At 35.0% G+C, this 25,430-nt stretch overlaps 1 protein-coding gene across 2 annotated transcripts; it reads right to left on the bottom strand.

The window, feature by feature from the left end:
• Positions 1-8,770: 8,770 nt before the first annotated feature.
• LOC137748611 (protein SHORT INTERNODES-like) lies at positions 8,771-11,286 on the bottom strand. Of its 2 annotated transcripts, XM_068488779.1 has the most exons (3): positions 11,113-11,286; positions 10,128-10,842; positions 8,771-9,535 (listed from the first exon to the last, which is right to left on the bottom strand). In XM_068488779.1, the coding sequence occupies exons 2-3, from the start codon at positions 10,828-10,830 to the stop codon at positions 9,132-9,134; spliced, it is 1,107 nt and encodes a 368-aa protein (XP_068344880.1). In that variant the 5' UTR covers positions 10,831-10,842; positions 11,113-11,286; the 3' UTR covers positions 8,771-9,131. The 2 variants fall into 2 exon arrangements, with proteins under 2 accessions (XP_068344880.1, XP_068344879.1); XM_068488778.1 differs by having other exon boundaries at positions 10,128-11,286.
• Positions 11,287-25,430: the final 14,144 nt, after the last annotated feature.

Below are 25,430 nucleotides of genomic sequence, written 5' to 3'. Positions count from 1 at the left end.
ATTAGTTTAGCATGAAATTCGAAGATTGTTTAGGCTAGCCGATTTTAAAAATGTTACTCCTACAACTTTGAATATTTTTTTCATTTGATAACTTTGAATACTATTTATTAAAAGGTACTCATTAGATGCATTTAGTTTGATTTTACCTTATATCATCTTCACTATGACCATGCTCATCTTTATATTATAGTAATATCAAATTAAACAGGTCTTAACGGTTGTCCATTAATAACTCAATGGGCTGCTAACACTGAATCTCGGCCATATGGAAGGTAAAGAAATCTTGCAACCATTTACAAAGCTAGTTTAACTGGGATATAACTACGCTGTGGATCAAGCTTTTTGTGGTTTTGGGTTAAATTTATTGTAGTTCAAACAACATGATTTGGTTAAGCCGTTGGAGATGTTCCTGTAGAAAAGAAGGAAAAATGGAGAAAACTTGGCACAGAAATAGTCCTCTCACTAATTTTCTTTCGGCCAAGTACCACTCTCAGGATATTTCCCTTTATTTATACCCAAAAAAAAAAAAAAAAAAAGAAAAGAAATTTGCTCAAGAAGAAAAATTAATTAGATCGAATGACTACGAATACAACAAGTACCAATACAATCAAACAGGTGGGCACGATTTGCCACAAGCGGCAAACATTCTTCCCAAATATAAGAGCAAGCCTATACTATTGACATCTGACAAAAAAAAAAAAAAATAATCCCACAAGAAAAAAAGTTTTGGCCTTTGTATATATACGAGTGATTGACTGCATAAAAGTATTATGTATAAGTATTTATATATGTCATTAATTGTACTGAATTTTAGACCTCACGAGTCACGACATTCCGATTCTCTTTGAAACGGAAATATTGGGTTTCACTTTGATGCATGTCAATTCAGAAACGTCGTCCATATATATGCATGTATCAATCCGTTTCAGAGAGATTTGTGGGGGAAAAGTAAGATTGCCACATGAAAATTTCGTGGGGCTGTCAAAGCAAGTGGGAGATCGAGTCTTCGAGAGCTCTACCTAGCTCTCGCATTCAAGCACATCACTAAAAGTCAATATAGAAATAAGTACACACACACATATATACATATATATATTCCAAGATCATGCCTTCCACCCCTACAATCTCTATAATTTAAACGGTGTATATATGATATGCACTGGTGCACTAAACCGTTTAATTTGCATGGATTAATATTTGACATACTTGATCAAACTGTTTAAACACTGATACATTTCATACATGTATATTGTAGATGAACCCTATTTATTATCAAAGCTTTGTGGTTTAGAATTTGGATATTATGCTAACACTAGAGTTTGAACTTCAGGAACCCTAATACGAGATGGGTCTTTAATTAATTTCTCCAGATTAACTATAGGCGTAGTTTTGCAGCAGGGTTTATGTTAACCTAATTCCAAGGACGACGTCCGTGAGATAAGCAACTAGCTAGCAACCGAAAGAATATTTACTGGTCCTCGAAGAGACAATTCACTACATGTAAGAGCTTGGTTTTTTCCAAAATATGCCTCAATTACGCCTTCAAACTTGCAGCCTTGTTTTCTGCTGACAGCAGACACAGCCTTTACAAGTTATGGAATATGGAAAAAAAAACTTCAACTCCCACCAATTTGGCATTCGGTTTGATCAGCACATTCAGCTATATTGGTGCTCTCTCTCTCTTTCTCAGATTGCAAATAGGGTTTGGGACGAAACAGCTAACTGATCGAGGGCAAAGCAAAGCAAAAAAAATGAAAGGAAAAAATAAAAACTTTTTGCAGCAAATTGCCTACTTGTGGGGACCACAGCAACTCAATTATATTGCCCCCCAGGCCAACACACACAAGATCACATTATGCATTGGGCTCAGCCTACCAACCCTAGAGCTGATCAAATTGCATGCCAACCCCGCCTGCCTATAATTGCCCTAATACACCATGACAAACCCTAGTGCTCCCTTTTGAATTATGACGTTTTTGTGCTTACTAGGGGAATTAACCTAGCTAATATGTTGTTTAGCTATTGCTCTTGGATCTCTCTAAAATATTGCAGACACTGCAGCGATGTCTATACATGATTATAAAATTATATTATATATATATATATATATATATATATATTTACAAGCAAAAGTTAGAAAAAAGAGAGTATAAATTAGCAGACACTGCACTGATGTCCATATATGTATATATAATTATATAAATGTACAAGCAAAAGTTATAAAGGAAGAGAATATATATTAGTTCAGTGCCAAACATCTGGGTTTATACTTTCTCAAAACGTTAGAAATATGTGGCTGTTAGCTAGCTGAGGTCTCTGTTGGCAATGTTGTGAGACTGATGGAGTATACGAGAGAGCAATGTTGTGGGGTTGTATGGCTATCATGCATCCACCCCTTGGTTGATTGGATGCCATATACAGGAGAGAGTAGTGTTTGATGTTGTACGTCTCTGAGAAGTCTACAGAAGATGTGCTTTTTACGAATTTTCTTTAGTATATGTTAACCTAGCTAGCAAGCTACACACCACAAATACGTTTCCTTGTTACGTTAATCTACTCGCTACAAACATGATCTGCCCTTGGATAATATGTCGTACATATATAAGGTTGATAAGATGCATTTGTCAAGGAAAACCTTAGGCTTTAAGAAAGAAGTTGAGTTGAGATTTGAGATTTTCAATGTAGGTCGTGGATAGGATTATATCTTAAAGTCACCCTAACTAATTTCTATAGGCACGAATATGCTTCCCCAATACAAGACAATTTTTGCCATTTTATTTGGAAGATAGTAAAATAAAGTCACTTGACAACCCCTTGCAGAAAAACTATGCTCTAAGAGCAACTCCAGCGTGGGCTAGTGCTCAGGGGACGGGGGACGAAATAGGGCCACATAGCCCGGTCTTGAAGCTCCAGCGTGGGCCGCCCGAGGGAGAGTGGAGGCCAGAGCTCTGGGCTTGTGAGGAATTGCCAGCCCAAGTGGATGTGACACTAGGGCTAACGTCATCCTGGCGTCAGCCCAATTTTATATTTTTTTTCTGTCAGGCACATGCGACTCACCCGCTCATGGGGGCGCGTCAACCGACAACTTTTCAGAGTATGGGGCTCACATCGCTGCCGAGATTACCGTTGGGAAGCCACGTGGCTTCCCACGGTCCGTTCGGTCTCAACGGCTCTTTAAATTGGACCGTCCGATTTGCAACGGTAATAAAAATAAAAATAAATCTTATTTAATATCAACCATTGGATCTGAGATCAACGGTTGATATTATTCTGCTTTATAAATAAATAAATAAATAATAGTTTTAAAATTAAGAAAAGTTACCGTTGTGACACGTGGCACAATCTGGAGTGTTGGAATTCAATTTTTTTTTAAACCCAACGACAGACATTTATTAGTTCAATAAAAATTTAAAAAAAATTTGTAAAAAATACGAAAAAAAATTTGAATTTTTTTTTAAAAAAATTGTTTTTACTTTTCTATTTTACCTTCTCATTATCATCTACCTTACACCACAATTTCATATTTTCTCAACTACTTTCAATCAAATTCCTATCTTTCTCTCAAAGTTTCAATCCAATTTTTTTTTCAACAAAATGACTACTGATGCAGGTACGAATTGGACGCTTCTTGAAGATATTGCGTTGTGTACTAGCTGGGTTAAGGTTACTCATAGTTCGCTTACAGGTAATGAGATGCAGTTGCGAGAAATGTGGAGTCTCATTCATACCAATTATCTTGAGAAAATGGGTGGGAAAAGAACCAAAGAATCGATGTCCAGTCGTTGGAAATTACTTAGCCAATCGTTTAGTACGTAGAGAGACGTCTTGGCGCAACGAAAACAATTAAAAATCTTATCCGAAATTAGAAATAAAATTATTTTGTACTATTTTATAAATTAAAAAAATACTAATATTTTATTGTCTATAGCCAGGGCTATTGAAGTGTAACGGTGGATATACAAAAGGCGATTACTGTTCATTAAGGGCAGTTACTGTTCACTGGGTGGATAGCATAGTGTATTGCCTAAAGGGAGGACTCCTACGCTAGAACTACTCTAAAGCGTGTACATACACAGCTAGATCCGCAGTCTGCCACTGTCAATAATTTCCATGCTTAGATATATATATATATATATATATGTATGTATGTATGTATGTATGTATGTATGTATGTATGTATGTATGTATGTATATATGTATGTATGTATGTATGTATGTAGTTCCTTATATTGAACTTCAGATCTCGAAACTTCAAAAGCAATTAGTTGGTTTGAAGAATCACTGGATGTAATCTTAAGACTTACTTATTGAGGATAGTTCTATTTGATTTGTTTGGTGCAACCACTCTTCTTCTCTTAGACTGAATATCGAAAGCTCCGGCAAAGCTATAACAAAGTCATTTTTCATTGCACCCTATCTACCATTGTATATATTATTCCGACGTTTCGATGAATACCGTACTTTCACAACACAAAATCTATGTATCTATATGAAAGTTACTTTGTATAGAGATATGTTGGAGAAGAATTCACAATTCCATAACAGTTTCATGCATCAACTCTTTAATCATGGTGTAGCATTATCTTTCTTCTCAGTATATGCATTGCAGTAATGTATAGCCACTAATGTTAATCCGAATAATTAGAATGTATATTGTATTTCCATCACAATTAGAGATTAATGAGCAAAATTGTTCTCATATCTTCACTCGTTCAGCACTCCTCCCTCGTTATCTAAACATACGACAACAAAGAAAGAAATGCACAAGGAAAAAAAAATATGAGTTTGAAAATTACTACTCGTAACAAAAAACTACAGACTCACAAAACTAATTTTGAAAGAATAATACTCCGGTGCATTGGGGATGGAGGCCTTTGATGATTTCCCAAAATTCAAAGAAAACTGAATGCATGGATACAAAATTGAAAAATTGAAAAATTGAATTCCCCCAAGTACTTACTCAGTTGTCCAGGGGACCGAATATTACTGAGGAGATTTTTTGTTGTGGACGGAAATACGGTCCGAAACACAAAGTGTAATTTTACAATTAATGTAATATAACAATTGGTGTGATATTCCAATGCATTGGAGATGGAGGCCTTTGATGATTTTTAAAGTTTAAAAAAAATTAATGTATTGAACGGTGTTTCCAAAATTTTCTGCTGCTTTTTCACTCTCTGCGCTGCTCAAGGAAACATAATATGCATATATTCCGATGGAGTGGAAAGTTTTTTGAGCCAAAAAAACATGGGCGTCAATCTCATCATTATTTCTGTAAAAGTAAATACCAATTATTTTTTGCATTGGGAATGTGTATATGCATATGGTTTTCTCTTTTTGTTAAGATTTTGTTCATCAAAAAACAACAAATAATAATTAGGTTTAAAAGTTAATAAGATTTGCCCCAATTCGACTTAATCAAGTATTTTTCTTACGGAATCCAACGACAGAATGTGTTTATTTTCTTTCGGCGGGTCTACAATATATAAAATTTTGTTTAATTTTTAGAAGAAAAAGAGAGTTTTGTAAGGAAAAGAATCTACCATAAAACAGCTGCATCACATGGAAACATACTGTAGCAACACATTTAGCTTTATATATATATAGAGAGAGAGACACACACACACACGCACTATCCCAACGGTAAATGTAGAAGACTTTTTCTAATGCACATTTAAATTACACATTTGAAAAAGAATTGTTAAATCTTTTAACCTAACAGAATTTAACAGCTCTTGTTAAGTGTAACCTATATGGTCGAAACTTGACCTAACTCGTTGGAACAAAAGCCGCCCTCTAATTTACCAGAAAACATGATATATATGACCAAAAGTTTTACTATGCTTGAATGCATGACGTTTTAAGACAAAAGATGGTTTAATTTGTGATCAAGGATTTAATGGCTAATATATATACTATATAGAAAATTTCGATATAAATTGAAGACGATTAAGAATGTTACACTCACCACATTTATACCATCTCTCTAATAGTGCAGGGCACATAAACACGTATAGAGACAATACAAATATGGTAAGCCAAATGTAGTAAGAGTAGCATTTTTGAATACGATATGATGGGATGGGCAAATCTGTGTTGAACTAAACTGCCCCTCTAAAACAGAATGGTCTCTTTGTAACCGCCACCCTCCATCCATCCATGCAGGATCACTCAAAAGCTAATTCAGTCCATCAGAGGGCTAATACTTCAAGCTCCACAGCAAGAATTAATTTTCAAGCAATTAAATTAGAGATGTGTCATACACATATACTACTACTTTATAGAATTCTATCAAGTATCAACACAACTTAGAAAGCATTTTTGGAGCCTTCTTATTTTCTATCAGAAATATTTTTGTAAGGGGTTGTAGCTCAATTGATTTAAGATAATTTATTCCTGCACCCGAGATCTTAAGTTCAATTCTCCCATCTCCCATTTCCTCTTGTATTAAAAAAACTTTCAAATAATTTCAACTGCAATTATTTTATCTACATGAAAGTTTTTTCACTGAATCACTACAAATCTTTTAATATTTCCTGCAAATTCCTCATTTTATATATATATATAGCTATATGCTATCAATTAATTATAAAACAGCAGGGCAATAGATATAATTTGGCTTAAGAATCTGGACTCATTTCCATGGCTACTCCATATATGGAATTCTCTAAGAGTAACCAACTTGCTTGAAGCAATTACAACAGAGAGAGAGAGAGAGAGAGAGAGAGAGAGAGAGAGAGAGAGAGAGAGATGGAGATGTTAACACTCTTGGCACCAACTTGGTTCGAGATGGATATGTTAACACTCTTGGCACCAACTTGCCGAACCATTTACAGATACAAGACCCTAAACCCCAAACACTGTCTAACCATTAGAATATTGCACAACTAAACACAGGCAAGTGCACAACCCAATTTCAAATACTTGCTACCTAGGATGCATGGACATGGATACGACCACAGGAATACGACACAACATGAGAATACAATACAATACGGGGATACGAAGGGATACCACCATGTCCATTCATTGTAGCTTGCAACACTCTTAAGTTTTTACATGTTATATTTACACCCCCAAGGTAAATATATTCAGGCCTATAGGGCTTGCAACACTCTTAAGTTTTTACATGTTATATTTACACCCCCAAGGTAAATATATTCAGGCCTAAACCTATATTAAGGGATCTCTCAATTATTTTCGACAAGAAGACAGATTTGCAGTCATGGACGAAAAGACTGATTTGGAGGCATGAACGATTGGAATCTAAGTAAAATATATACACATACGACAGGCCTTCTTGGGATTAGTTAGTCAAATACTTCACCATGCAAACAAAAGATTAGGTGACTCCTTATCCATCTTGGGGTTACTAGGCTTTAGAATTTGAACATGTGTTTGTGTATTCAAAAATCTCTTAATAGACTTTACAGAGATTTGATTCATTCTAATGCTTCGTTAATTGAAAAATCTCATCTTATGTTTTTGTTTAATTTATCAACCTTAATTTCTTTCTTTTTTTAACAACAATTCTGATGTTTCTCTCTTAAAATTAAAATTTTATCTATATTTTCGGAGGTAAAATCGACTCATTTGAGAAGTGTTTTTAAATGATTGAAAGCTTTTTTAGAGAAAATGTTTTCTGAAACCAATCCTTCGTAAAAATGGAAGTTAATCCTAGAAAAGCATTTGAAGTACTTCCTGCAAGAAGCACAAAAATGACGTTTCTAACAGGAAGCAGTTGAAGCATTTTTGAGACTCAAAAACATTTTCTCTCAAAATGTTTTCAGTCATTTAAAAAACACTTCAAAAACGAGCCTTTAAACTCTCTTCCAGTTTCATTACAGATATAAGCTCCCCCACAGTAAATTTATTTATATAAAAATAAAGCTTGTGCTTCGTACCGTTGATATTTTAAGAACTATTAGCGATAACTATAATCAATATTTATTGACTAAATGCAATAATGTGGCAGCATTAAAAGGTTTAAAAAGACTTCTATAGCGAAGTGAGAAACAGACAACTCCAGAGAACATTAACGTATGAAATTTAAAGGACATGTCAAAGGTCAGATTGTTTGTAAACTAATTAAGCAAAGCCTTTAAATTTTCTGCTATGTTTACAATTCCTAAATTTTCAAACAGAAAGCAAACAATATTAAATTTAAGCAATTGTCCAACAAACAATTGAGAATATTTCTGTAATATTACCTTCCTGCAGCTGCATTAAACCACCGCAGGTGAAAATTAAGCAAAGCTTCCAGTTTTCAACATCAAAGTCACAACTATTCGTTTCAAAATTTAGGAATAAATGAAGAAAATATAAAACAATGTTCAATATTCTATGACAATCTAGAGAGAGAGAGAGAGAAGGGAGAGAGGGTTGCTTGACCTTTTGAACTTGAATATGCTGGTTTACTCATGCATGGCTGGACCGCCCATCCGAAATGAAAAAAGAAGTCGTCTTTGTAGTTTGTCCAACAAAAGACGAAAACTTCCAAGTTTTCGTGATCCATTTCAAACGGCAAGCATACGGGTAAACAGGAAAAAAAAGCAGCTTTCCAAGTTCAAATCCAACCAAAGAAGTGTTACGGGGTTCAACCCAGTAGAGGAAAAATAAATAAATAAAAACACCGCCACTCTTTTTTACACTAAATTCATCTTAAACCACAAGAAGGCATCGCGTTTTAACCCTGGACGCACTAGATTAAAGAGAAATACCTATCCAGGATAATCCACGAAACACCACCACTCTTTAAAATCTCCAACTAGTCAAAACAAAATGAAGAAAACATGTAGGGCCTATTCATATTTGAATTTGAACAAGATATTAATTAAGATGAATAATGATAACACCAATCATAACAGATGATGACATTCAAATTAACTAATTAACAAGCATTAGAAACTGTCAACAAAACAAATACGTTCCTCGTCGCGCATCAATATTTTCTTTCTACTCTCTTTCTAGCTTCCTGGCCAAGCTAGTCCAAATGGGGGTATCAATTTTTGCTACAAAGATATTTTCAAAAGATTTGAGAGTACACACTTACTACGTACGGAACAGTTGCTCGTAGTAGGTAGGTAGTCAGAAGAAGATGAAGAATGTGGGAAGTGTAAACTTTTGTTCCATCAAGATCTTGGTGGTAGGAAGAATTGCGTACCCATGTATGTGTTGATTGGAGCTGGGTATAGGGAAGAAGGATCTATAACTGTCGTCGAACCCGCCACTTCCACTCCCTCGTGGCCGCCACCACCATCAATGGACGCTGTGTTAACGGCGGAGGCGGCTCCCGCGATGAGATTGAGCGGTTGGAAATTAACTCCACCACCAGACGAGGTGTCAGCTGCCATGTTCATGTTGTAGTTAGGGGATTCGGGTCCTTTGTCGTAGAGAATTCCTTTAAACAAATGGCCTGCGATGTTCACAGCCGTCTGGTACGCGTACTGATCCTCGTTGTCCATTCCGCTCACTTTCACGCAGCGAAATACAGCCGGCGAACTCACTTCCGGCGGGAAATTCACCACATCCAAGCCTACACACAGACATGTGTAAATCCCAAGCCGCAATACATAAAACTATACGGTTTTTCATGAGAAGGAAAGACCCAGAGTAGGAAAATTAAATTAAAAAATTGCTTAATCTTCTTTAGATTTTCTTTCTTTTAACACAAATAAAAAAAGAAGGAAGGGCACACAAAAGCAAGCAAAACGCACAAACATGAACACGGAATTTTTAGAGAGAGAGAGAGAGAAACAGTGTATTTCTTTCTTTGTTTCTTTCTTCCTGTCAATGTAATAGTCGTCAGGACTACTGCAGAACAGTATTTTTTTGGAAAAGGAAAAGATGAAAAGAAAGAAAGCTGGTGATTTCTGATGGGGTTTTTGGAAGAACGAGTTTTTTACTATTGAGGGATCGATTTCTCCTCACACGCAATCGATATTCTCTTCTATTTGTTTGGTTTTGCGCACGCTACCTTCCAAAAACCCTTCCCCTTTTTTCTCCCCTTCTTCCATTCTCTCTTCGTTCACTCAAACCCTCCTTTTTTTTTTTTTTTTCCTTCTCTCTCAAACGATCAAAAGACCTCATAAAATGTGTATGTATATGCGTGTATATAAATAGTATACCTGAAGTGTTTGTGTTTGTGAGAATACGAAGAGAGGGATTCGAGCTCGGATTTTCTCTGAGTCTTTTCGAACTTTCTCCTCGAATCACTTGAAGCTGCTGCTGTTGTTGGTCGTGGTGTTGTTGTATATGACCTTGCTGTTGGTGGTGTTGGTGCTGCAAGGCGGCGAGCTGCTGCTGCCGCTCACGGCGTTTCGACGCCGGAACCCATGTGCTCTTGACGTGGGTCGGACAGTGTAACCCTCGGTTCTTGCAGCAAGTCCTGCACCTCATGTGTATGCAGTCTTTCTTCGCTTGGTTCCCGCAGTCCTGACAGCTGGCGCTTCCTCCGCTTCCTCCTCTTCCTCCTGACGACGACCTCATCATCGTAAACCCCGCTGTGGCCGACCTCGACGATGAAGTGTCATCCGATCCCCTGCTGCTGGGACCCACCCCTAGAGCAGCCGCAGAAGTGTAGAGATCTTGATGGTGGTGGGGATGAGGCTGGTAAAGCCGTGGGGGCGGCTGGGTTTGGAGCTGGAGGAGCTGCTCCTGTTGCTGCCACGGCTCGAAGCCCTTGTACGGCTGATTTGCCACGTCCTCATTCTTGTACCAGAACAACGTCTCCGGAGCAATTTGATGGTGGTGGTGATCAGGCGGCGGTGGGTTGTTGCTATTATCCTGGTCGTCACTGCCGCCTCTGCCTAATGAGAAAAAACCAGCCATTGCTGCTGCTTCCTTAACCCAGACCCAAATTGTGACCGAAAATCCATATCAAGCTCAAACTCCGACCCAATTCTCTAATGGGTATTTACTATTCACCTTAAAGTTTTAATTTTTGTGAAAATATTTGAAGAGATTGTGGTGAAAAATGAAAATCTGCAGAGAGAGACAGAGATAGCTAGAACTCAGTTTGGCAGCGTTAATCGCGCTTTTAATCCCTCCTCCTCACTGTGCTGCCCTGTTCGTCTGTAATTTCCAAGCATTTATGAATCCCGCAGAACTTACCTCTCTCTCTCTGCAACCGCCGCCATACCCTCTCTGTCCTCTGCACTCTGCAAGCAGCTCACACAAGCTCAAACCTCTCTCTCCTCTCTATCTCTGATTTGTTTGCAGGTGATGAGCTTTTTAGCTCTGAGCAGTGCCTCTTGTTGCTTTCTCTGTGTGTCTGTGTGTGTGTGTGTGTGTGTGTGTGTGTGACTGTATAACATAAAACCTCTCTGTCTCTCTCTCTCTCCCCCTCCTCTCTTTCTTGGTTGGTTATGGATGTCATAATCTCGTCTCAAAACGGTAGAAGAATTAGATCAAATCACTGTTAAATTCGCATGCTCATCCAACGGTCATTCTCATCGCCACGTGTCGCGTCGTTAGCTTTTTGCTTCTTCGTCCTTTTTGCACCGTAAAACCCGCCACTTTTCTTTAATGACTCCCCGCCCAATTTTTCTCTTTTTTTCTATTCTTTTATTTCCTTTTTACTGCTCAAAAATATTAGTTTTTTCATACACATTCTTATTAACCCCCTAAAATTTTAGTTTACATACTCAATTTTTATAATTAAAAAAATTTATATACTTATAAAAAATATATAAAAAGATGATACAGAGACAATTTCTTTTTTTTCCAATCAAAACATTTATTTATGTGGAAATATTCAATATGATGATCTAAACAAAGAAAAATGCGTAAGAAAAAAAGACGTGCGATTATCAATTTTCGTGTTATGATTAACATTTACATTTAATTCTGCAAGCATTGGTCTCTATTTTAATAGAAGATCTTAAATTTAACCGCATCGGTAGTAAATTTAATATAATAATATTATAGTCGACTCAACGAGAAAAATCATATTCATTCTTGATATTAGGCACGGAGATATAAAAAAAAAAAAAAAAATTATCCCCTATCCTTTTCATTTCACATGACCAAATTGTTTATCAATTTTTTTGGTGAAAATTATGGTCTTCGTCGCACCAAGGTTTAGCTGTAAAGCAAATTCTCCTCCACTCCTCTACTCACGTGCGTCTTTGGAGGGTAATTTAGTAAATTTAGGATGAATTTCTCACAATAATATTACACCCTATGTTTTTTTTTTTTTTTTTTTGAAGGAAATATTTGACACACCCCGACCCGGAATGTCCACTAGGACCTCTAATCGAGCAGTGATGGCCGACATCTGGAAGGTAACGAAGCCATAAAGTGTGATAGTGTATAAAACGTGAATAAATCAAAACCTAAAAGTGCTCTGTATCACGCGTGAAATGGGTCCAAACCCGCTCACCGCGCCCTCGTGTAGTTCTCGTGTGAGTTCCCAGAAACAAAACCGTGAGGGCGTGGTCAGGGCCCAAAGCGGACAATATCATGCTACGGTGAAGTCGGGCTCGAGTTGTGGTGAGGGTCCGGGCCAGAATGTGACAATATTACACCCTATCTTTGTTAGTGACTTTGACACACAATCCGTACAAATTAAAGTGTAGTCCAAGTAATTTTTGTTACCTATAACCAGGTCAGCAATACTATATTACTTGCAAGTGGTAGTTGCTATAGTAAATAGAGTCTTTCTTTTTAATCCAATGTGTTCCGTGTTCATACTTTTCTTTCTTCCCTTAATATAGTTTAAGTGATTTTTGTACTTTATCTAGTTTAAGTGGAGAGAGATAGTTTGAACTCAGAACGCTGTGAGTTGAGGAGAAAGGCTCAAAGTATGATAGCAATCCATCATTTTGGTCTTCCATAATAGACCAGAAAACTGAGTGTGATACTAATATTATTAGAATCACACTCTTACACTAAAATTGCTCGATTCATATATATATATATATATATATATATATATCAAACTCGTTGTAACTACTAAAGAATGCCTAATATAGTACGGTTTTTTAACCAAAATAGTCGTTGACATTGACATAACTCCTCGCTTTATTCTGTGAAAAACTTTGTGGGTGCATTTGTTGCACCGGACTGTCTTGGACTGGACTAGCTGCAGGGACTAAGCTGGATTGGCTTAGACTAGACTAAACTGGACTAGCTTAGTGAAGCGTTTGGTGCAGTGTCAGGACTAAGGAATAGACTAATAACAAATTCCAATATTATATTATTTAATTCATATATTATTAATATTTTACATTATTTAATAAATATTTAGTAATATTTTATTATTACTTCTGTCTATTTTCTCATTCTAGAAAGCTCATTCCTTCCCCAATTGTGTTCCGTTCATCCCCTCTTTCTTCCTTAATTTTCTCTGCCCCTCTCCCTCTGTTTTCTTCCTACTTTTTCTTCGTCCATCTCCCTCTTTATCTCCATCTTCTTCTTTTGTTCTCCGTTCATCTCCCTGCTTTCTTCCTTTTGTTCTCTGTTCATCTCCCACTTTTGATGAAAGAAATTAACATCAAAATTAAACCCATAAGCTGTTTATCTCCCAACTTCATAATCGACTGCAAATCTTCACAATCAAACCACAAAGCAAGAAAGAGATTGAAAATTTAGGAGTTAGGAGTGGGTTGTATGTGCGATTGGCTCGAAGGTGGGAGATAGAGAAGGTCTGCAATCAAGGAGTTTCATGTTTTCTGGGTTTGGTTTGCCTTCAGTCAATCCCATCGTTGATTTAAGCTTATACCCACTATAGATTTTTTTTTTTTTTTTGTGCGTGTTTAATAGGTTTATGGGTTTGGTTTTCTGGGTTCTATTTTGCAAGTTGGATCTGGATTTGAAAAACGGAACGATTGCATATTTTTTTTGTTTTGAATTTTGTGGGATATGGGTTTGAAAATGGTTGTGGAAGCGAGGAAGAAGCTGATGGGAGGGGCAAAGTGGGGAGAGGCGAAGCGGACAGAGGTGATATTAGCAATCCGCCCAATTTCAGGGGTCCTCGCCAAGCCCCTCTAGCAAATCGTTTAGTCAAGGTTAGTGTAGGCGAGTCTCATTAACGCTAGTCCGTGTGTGCAACAAACACAAGATTACAGTGACATTTAGTCTAGTCCAAGCTAGCGAGCTCAAACAAACACACCCTGTTAATAAGGAATAGAATGACAAAAATACCCCCAATTTCATAAATAATAGGACAATCATCAGGACAAAATGATTTGACAAAAAATGAGAGTATTTTTGTCATTTTATCCTTATTTAATTGAAATTTTCATGGAATTACCAAAATGATTGAATGTAGGCAAACTCGAGGACCACTTCTATCAATTTCAAATTTCAGAGAGCCAAGTGAGGAATTATGCCAATTTTTATGAACTATTTTGGTTTAAAAGCCATATAGTGATTAGAAAAATAATTTACATTATTTATTTTTGTAATTAGTTTATTGATGTGGAGAGATTTGTACAATTTAAAAGAGAAGTAGTTTGTCACTTAGTATTATGGTCTAGTGGTGTTCATCTTCACTTGTAAGTAAAAGGTTTTAGGTTCGATTTTCGCCAAAGAATAATTTGAACTAAATTATTGCTACTCCATTATGAATCTTAACTCACGTCTCCATTCTCTTAATGTATATAATATTATTTGTTAAAAAAAAAAAAAAAAAAAAAAAAACACGACGGAGGAGTGGTTTGTCGTGTGCCTAGAAAATAATCATGTTGCATGCATCTGTAGTGGAAATAGAGGGAACACAGAGCTACCTCCTCGTACCTTTCTTTTTTCTATTCCATTATTATTTTAATTTCTTTTATGTTTCTTTCTTTCCCATTGTTTTATTTTATTTTTTAATTTCACCCAATTACAACATACTCACCGGAGAACCATGGCAGTTGACTATTTGGGAATAAGATCCTGGCTTGATCTCCTTTGTGGGATCCAAATAATTCATTAATTGTGTTCGTTCATCGTACATTATTCGATCAAAAATTATTTTAATTTTTTTATTTAAAATTAAATGCAAACAGTAACTAACGAAAATTGATCGTACAGTGAACGGACATGATTGATTGATCTTTTGGATTTCCACGAAGAAGATCTGGAGAGGATTCCCATCCGATTATTTGAATACAATAGATTCTCTCTACAGTAACACTCTAGTTATAAAAATCTTGATCTCAACTTCGGTTGGTTGTATATAGAAATAAAAATCACATCGTAGTATTTTTCTTTTTTTTTTAAGTTTCGCATCAACAAAATTTATCTGCATAATAATAAAAGATGAAATAAAATATTTCGCTTTTTAGAGTTGCTTTGAGCTTGTTTGTGCATAATAACTCGTAAATATGAACACTCTTGTTGTTGAGCCAAAATGTACATTTAGCTTATTAATCTTATTGGCATGAAATTGGGCAAGAAAGAGAATGCTACACACAGACACGTTTCTCTCTTTTTCAGTATCTAAATCTTGAAAATTGACATGCTCTATTGTTAAATGTGTTTATCATATACATACAAATTTTGTTAAGGATAACTAAGTCAAAATGTGCCTTTAAGACTCATTAAAAAATGAGTTTTTTTTTTTTATAAATTTTCTGTCACCTAATGTTTTTTGTAAAATATTTTATAATGTTATCACGAAAAATTGACGTTAAACTATGATGTGTAGGGAGAATCCCACTTTGAGAGAGTTTTCTTAGCATTTCTCATATGGGTAATGCTAGGAAGACTAAATGTGTAGACTAAATTTTTTAAACTAAATAATATGAAAGTAGATGATTTGATTATTACCTAAGTGTTAATTAACGTGTTTATTTTTTTATTGATAACAAATCATTTGATTTTTAATTTTAATCTACCTAACATTATTCTTCTCATTTGCTATTCCCACCCTTTTCTTATTTTCCCACAATTCTATGTTTTTTTTATTTGCCAACACAAAATCTCTGTTTTTATGTCTCATCGTACTTTCATTAAAATGTGAGCCGAAAACTAAGTCGGGTGAATGAGAATAACAAAGACTCTTAAAAATATATGGTACTGTTAGAGACATTAAAAATTTGAACTAAATTTTATAAATTTAATAATGTCGTTGTTGATGATTGGATTATTACTGAAGTGTTGTTTAACCTGCTTATTTCTTATTGGTGACACATCATTTAATTTGCAAATTTAGTTTAGAAATTTAGTCTCCCTAGCATTACCCTAGACTAAATTTCTAAATTAAATTTTGTAAATTAAATGATATGGTTGTTCATGATTGAATTATTATTGAAATGTTGATTAACGTGTTTATTTTTTGTTGGCGACACATTATTTAGTTTGTAAATTTAGTTTAAAATTTTAGTTTACGTAGCATTACCCAAAATATATGGTACAATAATTTTTTAATTACCATATTGACCTTTCCCTACGTGCCTAGCCTATAATGCACTTGAAAAGCATTACTAGTGAACTACTCAAACACTACAACGCTATTACTAAAAGACCCTACAAAGCTATTCCAAGGGACATTTTTCAAGAGTAATTTAGATTTGCTATTTAACGCAAAATTTTAAACTAAAAAAAATAACGGAAAATTTAGATTTGCTATTTAGCTTATTTAAGAGCAACATAATATTCATATTTTTAGTATACTGAAAAATCTCTCTCAAATTTGAACCATTAGGACGTCATGGACCCTCAAAATAGTGGATTTGGATCCCATCCGGATCCAAATTGTGAAGATCTTAGGAATCCTCACATCTTAGTCATTCATCGTGAAACGTGCGGTCAGAAATTATTTGACTTTTTTTTATTTAAAATTAAACATAAATAATACTTGACGAAAATTGACTGCTCAATATACAATAAACGACTAAAATGTAAGAATCTTTAAGATCCCTACAAAGTGGATTCGGAGAGGATCCTCCTCCCAAAATAGTATTACATTGTGGGAGTTAAACGTCCCTACCAATTTACCAAAAGTTTCTCCACGTCCTCCGGGACCCCCCACTTTGATGGGCCCATTTGCTGAGCTGGCACGGTTTCTAGTGGGTCATGAGTGGGCTAAGTGCAAAAGCTTTCCTCGTCAATATTCTGTCTCCCCTATTATGTTATTATATTTGCCTTTCTTTTCCACAAAAGCATGAGGGGCTTGCCTAACCTTCTAATTAAGCATTGCATATCTCATTTAGGAAGCAGACCAATGGGAAAAGCAAGGCAAAGTGCACTCAAACTTTCCACCAGTCTAATTATTTCAGAGTACGTAATCAAATAATGAAATCTCATTACGCATGTAAAAAAATTACAAAAATTAGTGAGTGTTATGTTCACTTCACAACTAAAAACGCGTGTAAATGTATAATGTGCTTTGATCAATTAACGAGACAAGATTCAAAATTTCTATCTCTTACGACTTTTGACTAGACTAAAAGCTAGTTAACAGTCCTCGTTATCAAAGCGGATCTAAGAATTTTTCTTTAGGTGGACAAAGTATAAAAACTTAAATTATTTTAAATAACAAAGAACATTTAAATTGAAGGACACTATATGTTCTTAAAATTAATAACAACTTACAAGTTACATACGACTGATTTTCATATCATATAACCGTTGCATTATGGTTTCATAATTAAGCAAAGATGTCTTTCTTAATACAACAAATTAAGCTATCAATACAAACAACAAATACCCTTTTTTCCTCCTCCTCCCTTGAACTGGCACATGTAAGAGTATGAGTATGATTCTTACAAGTCTTAGGATAATTGATATTATAAAGAAGTCTAAATCATGTCGACAAGAGTTAATCCAATCATATTGGTATATTGAGGACTCTTGTGTTTGCTTGTTTATAGGACTCATACTGATATAAGGAATGCAGTCTTGTATTCCTTGTGGGATTGTTATAGGGCGATCCAGGTCTTGTAGTATAAAACCACAAGCCCCTGCTCTCACAAAGCACGCTCTTATTGTTCCAATTACCTATAACTTTGAGAGCATTGAGCTTTGTAGAGAGGAGAAGGTTGTGTGCAGGTTTTCATGGCTTCTTCATCCATGAACATGTCTGCAGGTATGCGTTGGTATAATTGTTGCGGTTCTTACACTTATATTACATACATAATTTAAGGATTGTGATTTAGCTGATTAATCCTTATGTTCTTGGCTAGTGTATTAATCTTTTAAGTCTAGTTTATTCTTACAGCACATACTGTTAATGCTCATCGTAGTTTCACGCTACCATGTCCTTCCTAGTTGTTGGATGAGCTAAATATGATGGAGTCAAGAGTTTTTTCGAGATCTAGTAGGTAGTTGTACGATCTTACCATATAACATGAATATGTTTGCACGTGTTATAATTAACACCTAAATATAGTAATTTTTAAACGTTAACCAAAAGAAAAAAGCATTTTATATTGGCCGAAAAACTAACAGAAAATTAACTCGATCAAGATATGTAGCAAATTTTGTTGAAAACTCACTTAAGGATGCTCTTGCTGTCGTGAGTTGTCGTTCTTCCAACTAAAGCGAGATTGCCTTTCAGACTTTGTAATTTTAGTGGCCCTGGCGGTTTTTCGGTAAATTAACCCTAATGTTTTTATATTATTCTGGTTGAGTAATACTATTCATACCATATTTTTATACCATATTAAGTGGTATCTGATGTGGATAGTCACATCATTTGAAAAATTTGCAAAACCCAAAGAAATGAATAAGAAAAACTCTTCGTATAACACAATCATCATATAATTAACTAGTTTTTCTTAATTATTAATTTATTAAATAATGAACTATATTTAAAATTTTGATTAATTTAAATGATGTAACTGCCCATATCAAATACCATCTAAAATAATATAAAAATAAAATACAAAAATATAGTATAAATAACATTACTCATTCTCCTTTAATTTTCTTCCAACTTTTTCACCTTTCTTTTGATGGACAACAATTAGTGGACTTCCGAAATTGGTATTTATTTCCCTTATTGTTGGAAAATGCACCCAGTCACATCAAGCCACGTCATGTAAACGTGAATGGCATCTTTGTCATTGTACCAAAATTGGAAACTTGCATTATTTTCTTGATAGAAAACTGGACCACCCTCTAAAAAATCAGAAATATTCAGTGCTAAAACAAAAATAAAAAGTCAGACATTTATGTGGAAGACCATCACTCTATATGTTACAAATTAAATCCAATAAATTGAAATGTCCTTTGTACTCGAAATACTTGAATTCAATAACTTTTTAAAATTTTTAATTCGTTTCTAGATTTTCCTGCTGAAATTTCTAAGACATGTATCAATTCATTCAATAAATCAATCATTTAAATAAATCATATGATATTGTACACAGTTACATTAAATGGTTCTTTGTTGGTGCCATTACTAACACGATCTAGCAACTTAACACTGTTGTCCTGCATTTTGCAAAAAAATAAAAAATAACAAGAAATACTATTTTCAACCTTCCTATTCTCATTATTTTCCATTTTCTCCTCTTATACATTATTTTTTGTTTTATTATTTCTATAAAAAAATCAATATAAGATGTTGATGTGATTTAATCGTGACCGTTCAAATATGAAAGGATAGAAGGATAGAGAGATTAGAAGATAGAGAATCCTCACCCAAATTAGGAAGAGGTCACTGTCAACTATTGTCATTACAGCTGCCTAACTACTACAACTAAACACTGTTAGAAGGATAGAACACAGAAATACAGATTACAAGTTTATGGAAACCCTACTACTAGTAGCATGAAGAAGAGTTTCACGTCGATGAAAAGAAAAACTTTATAAGGGTTTATAAAATGTTGGATTACTTTGTATATTGTCAATTGATTTTACGATGCAACACCACATTTTTCATGATATTAAAGCAGGTTGTCTCTCGTATAAAGCCAAACGGCCACTCACGTTTCATGTCATCCTGTTGTGTTATCCACGTGCTAAGTTTGAAAATTTGTTACATGCAAGGGGCATGTTGAGATTGAAATCTCACATTAATGAGAGGAGGGACCATACAAGCTTATAGGTAAGTTGTGCTATTATTATATTATTGCCAAATAGTTTTATGATGGAATTCCAACTTTCTTTATGGTATCAAAGCATGTTGGTCCACATGTGAAGCCCAACGGCTACACATACTTCACGTCACCTAATTCATGTTCAATTATTTAGCTTGAAAATTCATCACATACGAGAGGTGGTGTGAGGATATGAATGTAAAGGAGTTTTACATTGGTGAAAAGAGAAAACTTTGCGATGGCTTATAAGAAGTTGGGCTACTTCCTATATTTCCAATTGGTTTTATGGTGAAACCCCAACTTCTTCATGGTATTAGAGCAGATCGTCCCCATGTATGCAACCCAACAACCACATATGCTCTACGTCATCTAATTTGTGTTGTCAACGTGCTAGGTTTGAAGATTAGCCACATATGAAGTGAGGGTGTGTTGAAGTGAATCTCACAGTGATAGGAGAACGAATCTTGCATAGACTTATAAGTAAGTTAAACTACTCTCCATACCGTCAATTTTACGATAAAATTCCAACTTTCTTCGGCATGCTGGTGCTTAATACAGTAGAATCTTAGAAATGGAGGCAGATTATCTGCCCTCCCACTTCTCGTGCCCTCCTGTTTTGTGTGGTCACGGTTAAGTCATGTCAATATTTTGTATTGTTTTTTTTTTATTATAAAGATAATAAGATAAAAAGGAATAGTAATATAAAATATTAAGGTAGCTTAATTGTGATCATACAAACAAGAGGGTACAAAAAGACATAGAAAATGGAAGGAAAGAGAATCTGCCTCCCTTAGAAATACCCTCACCCGTAACTCACTCAATCAAATCACTATAGATCACTAATCTATATTCATGCATCTAGCCTGCATGGCTTGTCCTGAAATCTAAAGTCAAAATACAATCGATTAATTGTAAGTAGGAAGCAGGGTCCATGAAAGTGAAGTATGTCATTCAACAAAACAAAAAAATTCTAATTAGTTGTAGTATGTTTGCCTAATATCTGATTTGTAATATGTAAATTGTAACATGTTGTAACCAAGAAAAGAAATGACAAATCCTATATTTTAGTTTTTGGTTAAATATGTGTGCTTACCTTTTAACATAACCCCATTAGGTGGGGACTAATTAATCAATTAAAATGTCTTGAATTGACAAATCCTATATTCTAGTGAATTAAAATGTTTTGAATTGACGGTATAGTACTGATAAATAAATAAATGAATAATAATGATTTGATTAGCATCACCACATTGCAAAATCCAACTCGATTCTTTCAAACTACAATGGGCATGTTTACTTATCTGAAACAGATGGGTGAAGTTCGTTTGTCACTCATTATATTATTAAAATTAGGAAATCTTTTTAGTACTTCAAAAATTTTATTATACTTTCTTAATTTTTTTATATTAAAAAAATAAATAAATGCACAATTAAAATTTTAACGTGTTATTACAATTTCTTAGTTATTTTTGTGTTGTTTTGAGTTTTGGGTTTGTGTGGTGGGGGAAGCGCAAGGAAAGAGGAGCGAGCGAGCAAGCGAGTGAATAATGATGGATGGATGGATGAATGGATGTGTGCGAGTCCCGATAATCGTTGTACCTGCAGTGCAGTGCAGCGCAGGCCGCTGTCTGTCTTTCTGTCATTCTCGAGCCCTGTGTTTGTTCCCATGGTTGACTACTACCTTACCAACTACTTTATGCTTCATTTCTTCCTCCCCTCATCCTTCCCTTCCCTTCCTTTGCTAACATCCAATAATATATTAATACTATACAAACTTACAAAGCACACAGAGAGAAATATCAATTAAAAGAGAGAAACTCTCTTTCTCCTTTCTCTCACAATCTAGTGAGAGAGAGAGAGAGCACACACTGCGAAGAGAGAGAAAAAAGCACCGTGTTGCCAACAAATCGCGTTTAGTTCATCTCGTTAGTTTATTTAGGAATGTGATATTCACACGTTCTTTTTTACTTCTTATATACTTTTTGTTAATTTTTTTTAATTCAGTCGATTCAATGCCTACGTATTAAGAAAATGAATATGAAGTAAAAAGATGTATGTGTTGATAGCATAACTTTTATGTAACCTTCCAAAAAATACCACAAATCCCAAAGTTAACTAACCCTTCCTTCGTGTGTGACGAGCAATATTCAAACACCATATGCTATTATATACATACCCACTCCATGTTGTTATCAACTTCCATTTTTGTCAGACCCTAGCCCCATTTAGAAAACTCTTTCATTTCGCACAATTTCATTCTGTTTATTTTTTATTCCCATCAACAGGGAGGTGGAGTTTGAAAGAAAAAGGACACATAAACAGTTCAAACCGATCAAATCTTCATCTTTTGCGCTTAAAACGTATGGTCTTGAATTAAATTTAGGCTTTTTCATTTTGGTCAAGTGGCTCTTTTTTCAACTTTGCTAAAAAGAAGTCTGAAATGTAAATGTAAGTGGCAGTGGAAATTATATAAATGTAAGTGGCAGTGGAAATATATAATAAGGGGTTTTCTTAAGTGTTCCGGAATATCAAGTACTTTGCCTGTTGAGTTTGAAATAAAAAGAGCAGACAAACAGTTCAAACCGATCAAATCAAATCGATCTAAGCGATTCTATTCATCTTTTACACTTAAAATGCATCGTCTTGAACTAAATTTAGGCCTTTTCTTTTTGGTCAAGCGGCTCTTTTTTCAACTTTGTTAAAAAGAAGTGTGAATTGTAAATGAAGGTGGTAGTGGAAATGTATAATAAGGAACTTTCTTAGGTGTTCAGAACTATCGAGTACTTTATGTGTTTTAACTATTATATCTTTATTTAAAAATACAAAATTAAGATCTAACGGTTAAAATAATTTTATATGTAGGGGCTTCAAGACAAGAATGCACAGAAATGCACTACTTCATCTGCAAAGGGCTTTTTCCTTCGTGGGGATAGAGAGAAACCCTAGAGGTAAGGCCAGCAGGGAGTAAAAAATCAATAGGAAAAAATACGGGTGGGTCTTTATTCCATCTCAAACTCGGATAAAGAAGAGTACCCTTGAACTAGGATCAATCATAACAAACAATGCAAGAGGAGATTAAGATAAGTCACTCCATTCCATAGGCAGTGAACACAGATTGTTGTTTTTGGGTCGAATACGCGGGCTGCTGTTGGGGCTGTGCCCATTCTCCCTCCTCTCCCGCTTTACAATCGGAATAAGGAACCTTAGATTTCACTCTACTTGTCGATGAAAAAATGGAGTTTGAGAAGCTAGCGGATCATGGATTTTATTAGAATGTCTCCGGAGCATCAAGAATTTTTGGTATAATAAAGCATATAGGGGATTGAGAGGGAGGAGTCAGTGTCAAGGCAATAAATTTGAGAGTGACAGGAACCGGCATGTGATATATGGGGAAGTAAAAAATTATGCTAGAAGATTTGGTTGCCTCCTCTCAGTCTCTCAGTTCGAATGAGTTCTTCAGTCCAACCCCTCTCTCTTTCTGTGTGTGTGTGTGTGTGTGTGTGTTATTATGTGTGTGTATATATGTGTTCGTTTATGTTCTGTTCTAAATTCTAACGAGCAGAAGCAGCCCAACCGTTACGTTCCCATGTTATTCCTTTGGTTTGTTTTTTCTTCCATCTCTCTCTCTGTGTGGCCCCAGAGGAGCTGGTTCTGGTTGTTGCTCCTCATGAACATATAGTGGATGTATGGTGTTTGACGATGATGTCCTGAGTTTTGGGCCCACCATTTCTCATGCATTGGTGAAAGGACTGTTGAAGTGAGACTGGAGTAATGGATTAGACATTGGGTCCTATTTCGAAGTTGACCAATTGAGTTAGACATTTTTACTTAAAACAGTTAAAAAGATTGTAATAATAACCAAGTTTCAGTTCTTAAAATTTAAATGTTCCAGTTTTAATGGTGATTGGTTAAGTGGTAAAGTAAAAATACATAGGTAAAATTCATTATCATAATATAGCTTACAAATATGTATTCAATCCATCGCTGTTCCCCAAAAAAAAAAAAAAAAACCTAGATTAGTTCATAAGCCTAGGTGGTCTTTTAGAAAACACTTGTACTCATAAGTGTTTTTGTTAGAAGCATGTTAAATCATTCTAGCACTTCTTGAGTAAAGCATATAACAATTACTTATCTCAAAAAACACTTTTTAAGTTTTCTTTGAAATGTTGTCATATAAAGTTTCAGTAGGTAAAAAGCATTTTCAATCCTTTCGAAAGCAGTTGTAAATAAACCCTAATCATAGGCCATTCCTTTTGTGCATCATCTCTGCAGATTTGTACCTGTTCTTCATATCGATTCTATATCTTCTCTATCTGTGTGCATGTGTATATGAGGATTCTCTACCCTTCTATTCTTATATCCGTCCATCTCTTCTTCTCACATATTATTTTTTATCTTATTATCTTTATAAAAAAAAAATATAAAATATTGATGTGATTTAACCGTGATCTTTCAAATAGAAGGGTAGAGAAATTAGGAAGGTAGAGAATCCTTCTCTATATTTTTTTTTTTGACAAAAAAAATGATAGAGTGATATTTCCTTCTTCAACACAAACAAGTACATCGGTGTCAATTAGGTACGTAGTTTAACGACCAACAAACTGTGTTTGAAGTGAATTTACACAATATATGGCTACTACAACCACAAACATACAAATGTTGCCAATATAAATTTGATGCAAAATACGATAGACGCAATGAATCTTTATCGACAACCACAACGGTCTTCGCAAGAGCAAGATCACATAGAATCATCGCGGAAAAATAAGACCACATCGAATCATCGTTAGAAAATAGTAACATATAATTCATTGCTCAATGATACAACAACATATAGTTATCGCATAAGTACGACCACAATAAACAACGCGCCAACTACCTTACTCCTGAGAGGGAGTACTAGTCGACTCATCTAAGTGGAAAATAATGACAATCTATTCAACGCCAAATGTAGCTTTCACCGACCAAAGTAATAACTTAATCTTCTACATAATAATTTATGTAGTTTAATTTCTTAGATCACTGACCAAAATAATAACTTATTCTAGGGTCATCATTGTTGCTTACCGGAAAGGATAACACGGAAAATAACACCATTTTCCCTTTCTTTTTTGAACTTGTCTAAGAAAGAAGATTCGAACTTAAACGTAAATATCACACACATTATTTAATTTAGCCAATTAATCTAACTCATTCTGCCTGTCTCTAGACGTATAAGTTTTGATTAAAAAATCTCAGCGTGAGTCACGTATTTAGCTGTTTCGTTAACTTATTTCAAAAGAACAGTGAAGAATTCAATTTCAGTAAATGTTCATCAGCTCTCATAGTCAACTACTAGCCAAATTTGAACTAATCTCTTGCCTAACTGAAAGTGTTTTAACGACAATAATCCATCCAAGGGGACCACTGAATTTGGAGATTAAATTTCTGCCTAATTTTCTTACTGGTCAATTCCTA

This window comes from Pyrus communis, chromosome 10, assembly GCF_963583255.1.
Source record: "Pyrus communis chromosome 10, drPyrComm1.1, whole genome shotgun sequence".
NCBI classification, from domain to species: domain Eukaryota; kingdom Viridiplantae; phylum Streptophyta; class Magnoliopsida; order Rosales; family Rosaceae; genus Pyrus; species Pyrus communis.
The sequence above is the reverse complement of the archived record's forward strand: the minus strand, read 5'-3'. Positions and strand labels throughout refer to the sequence as shown.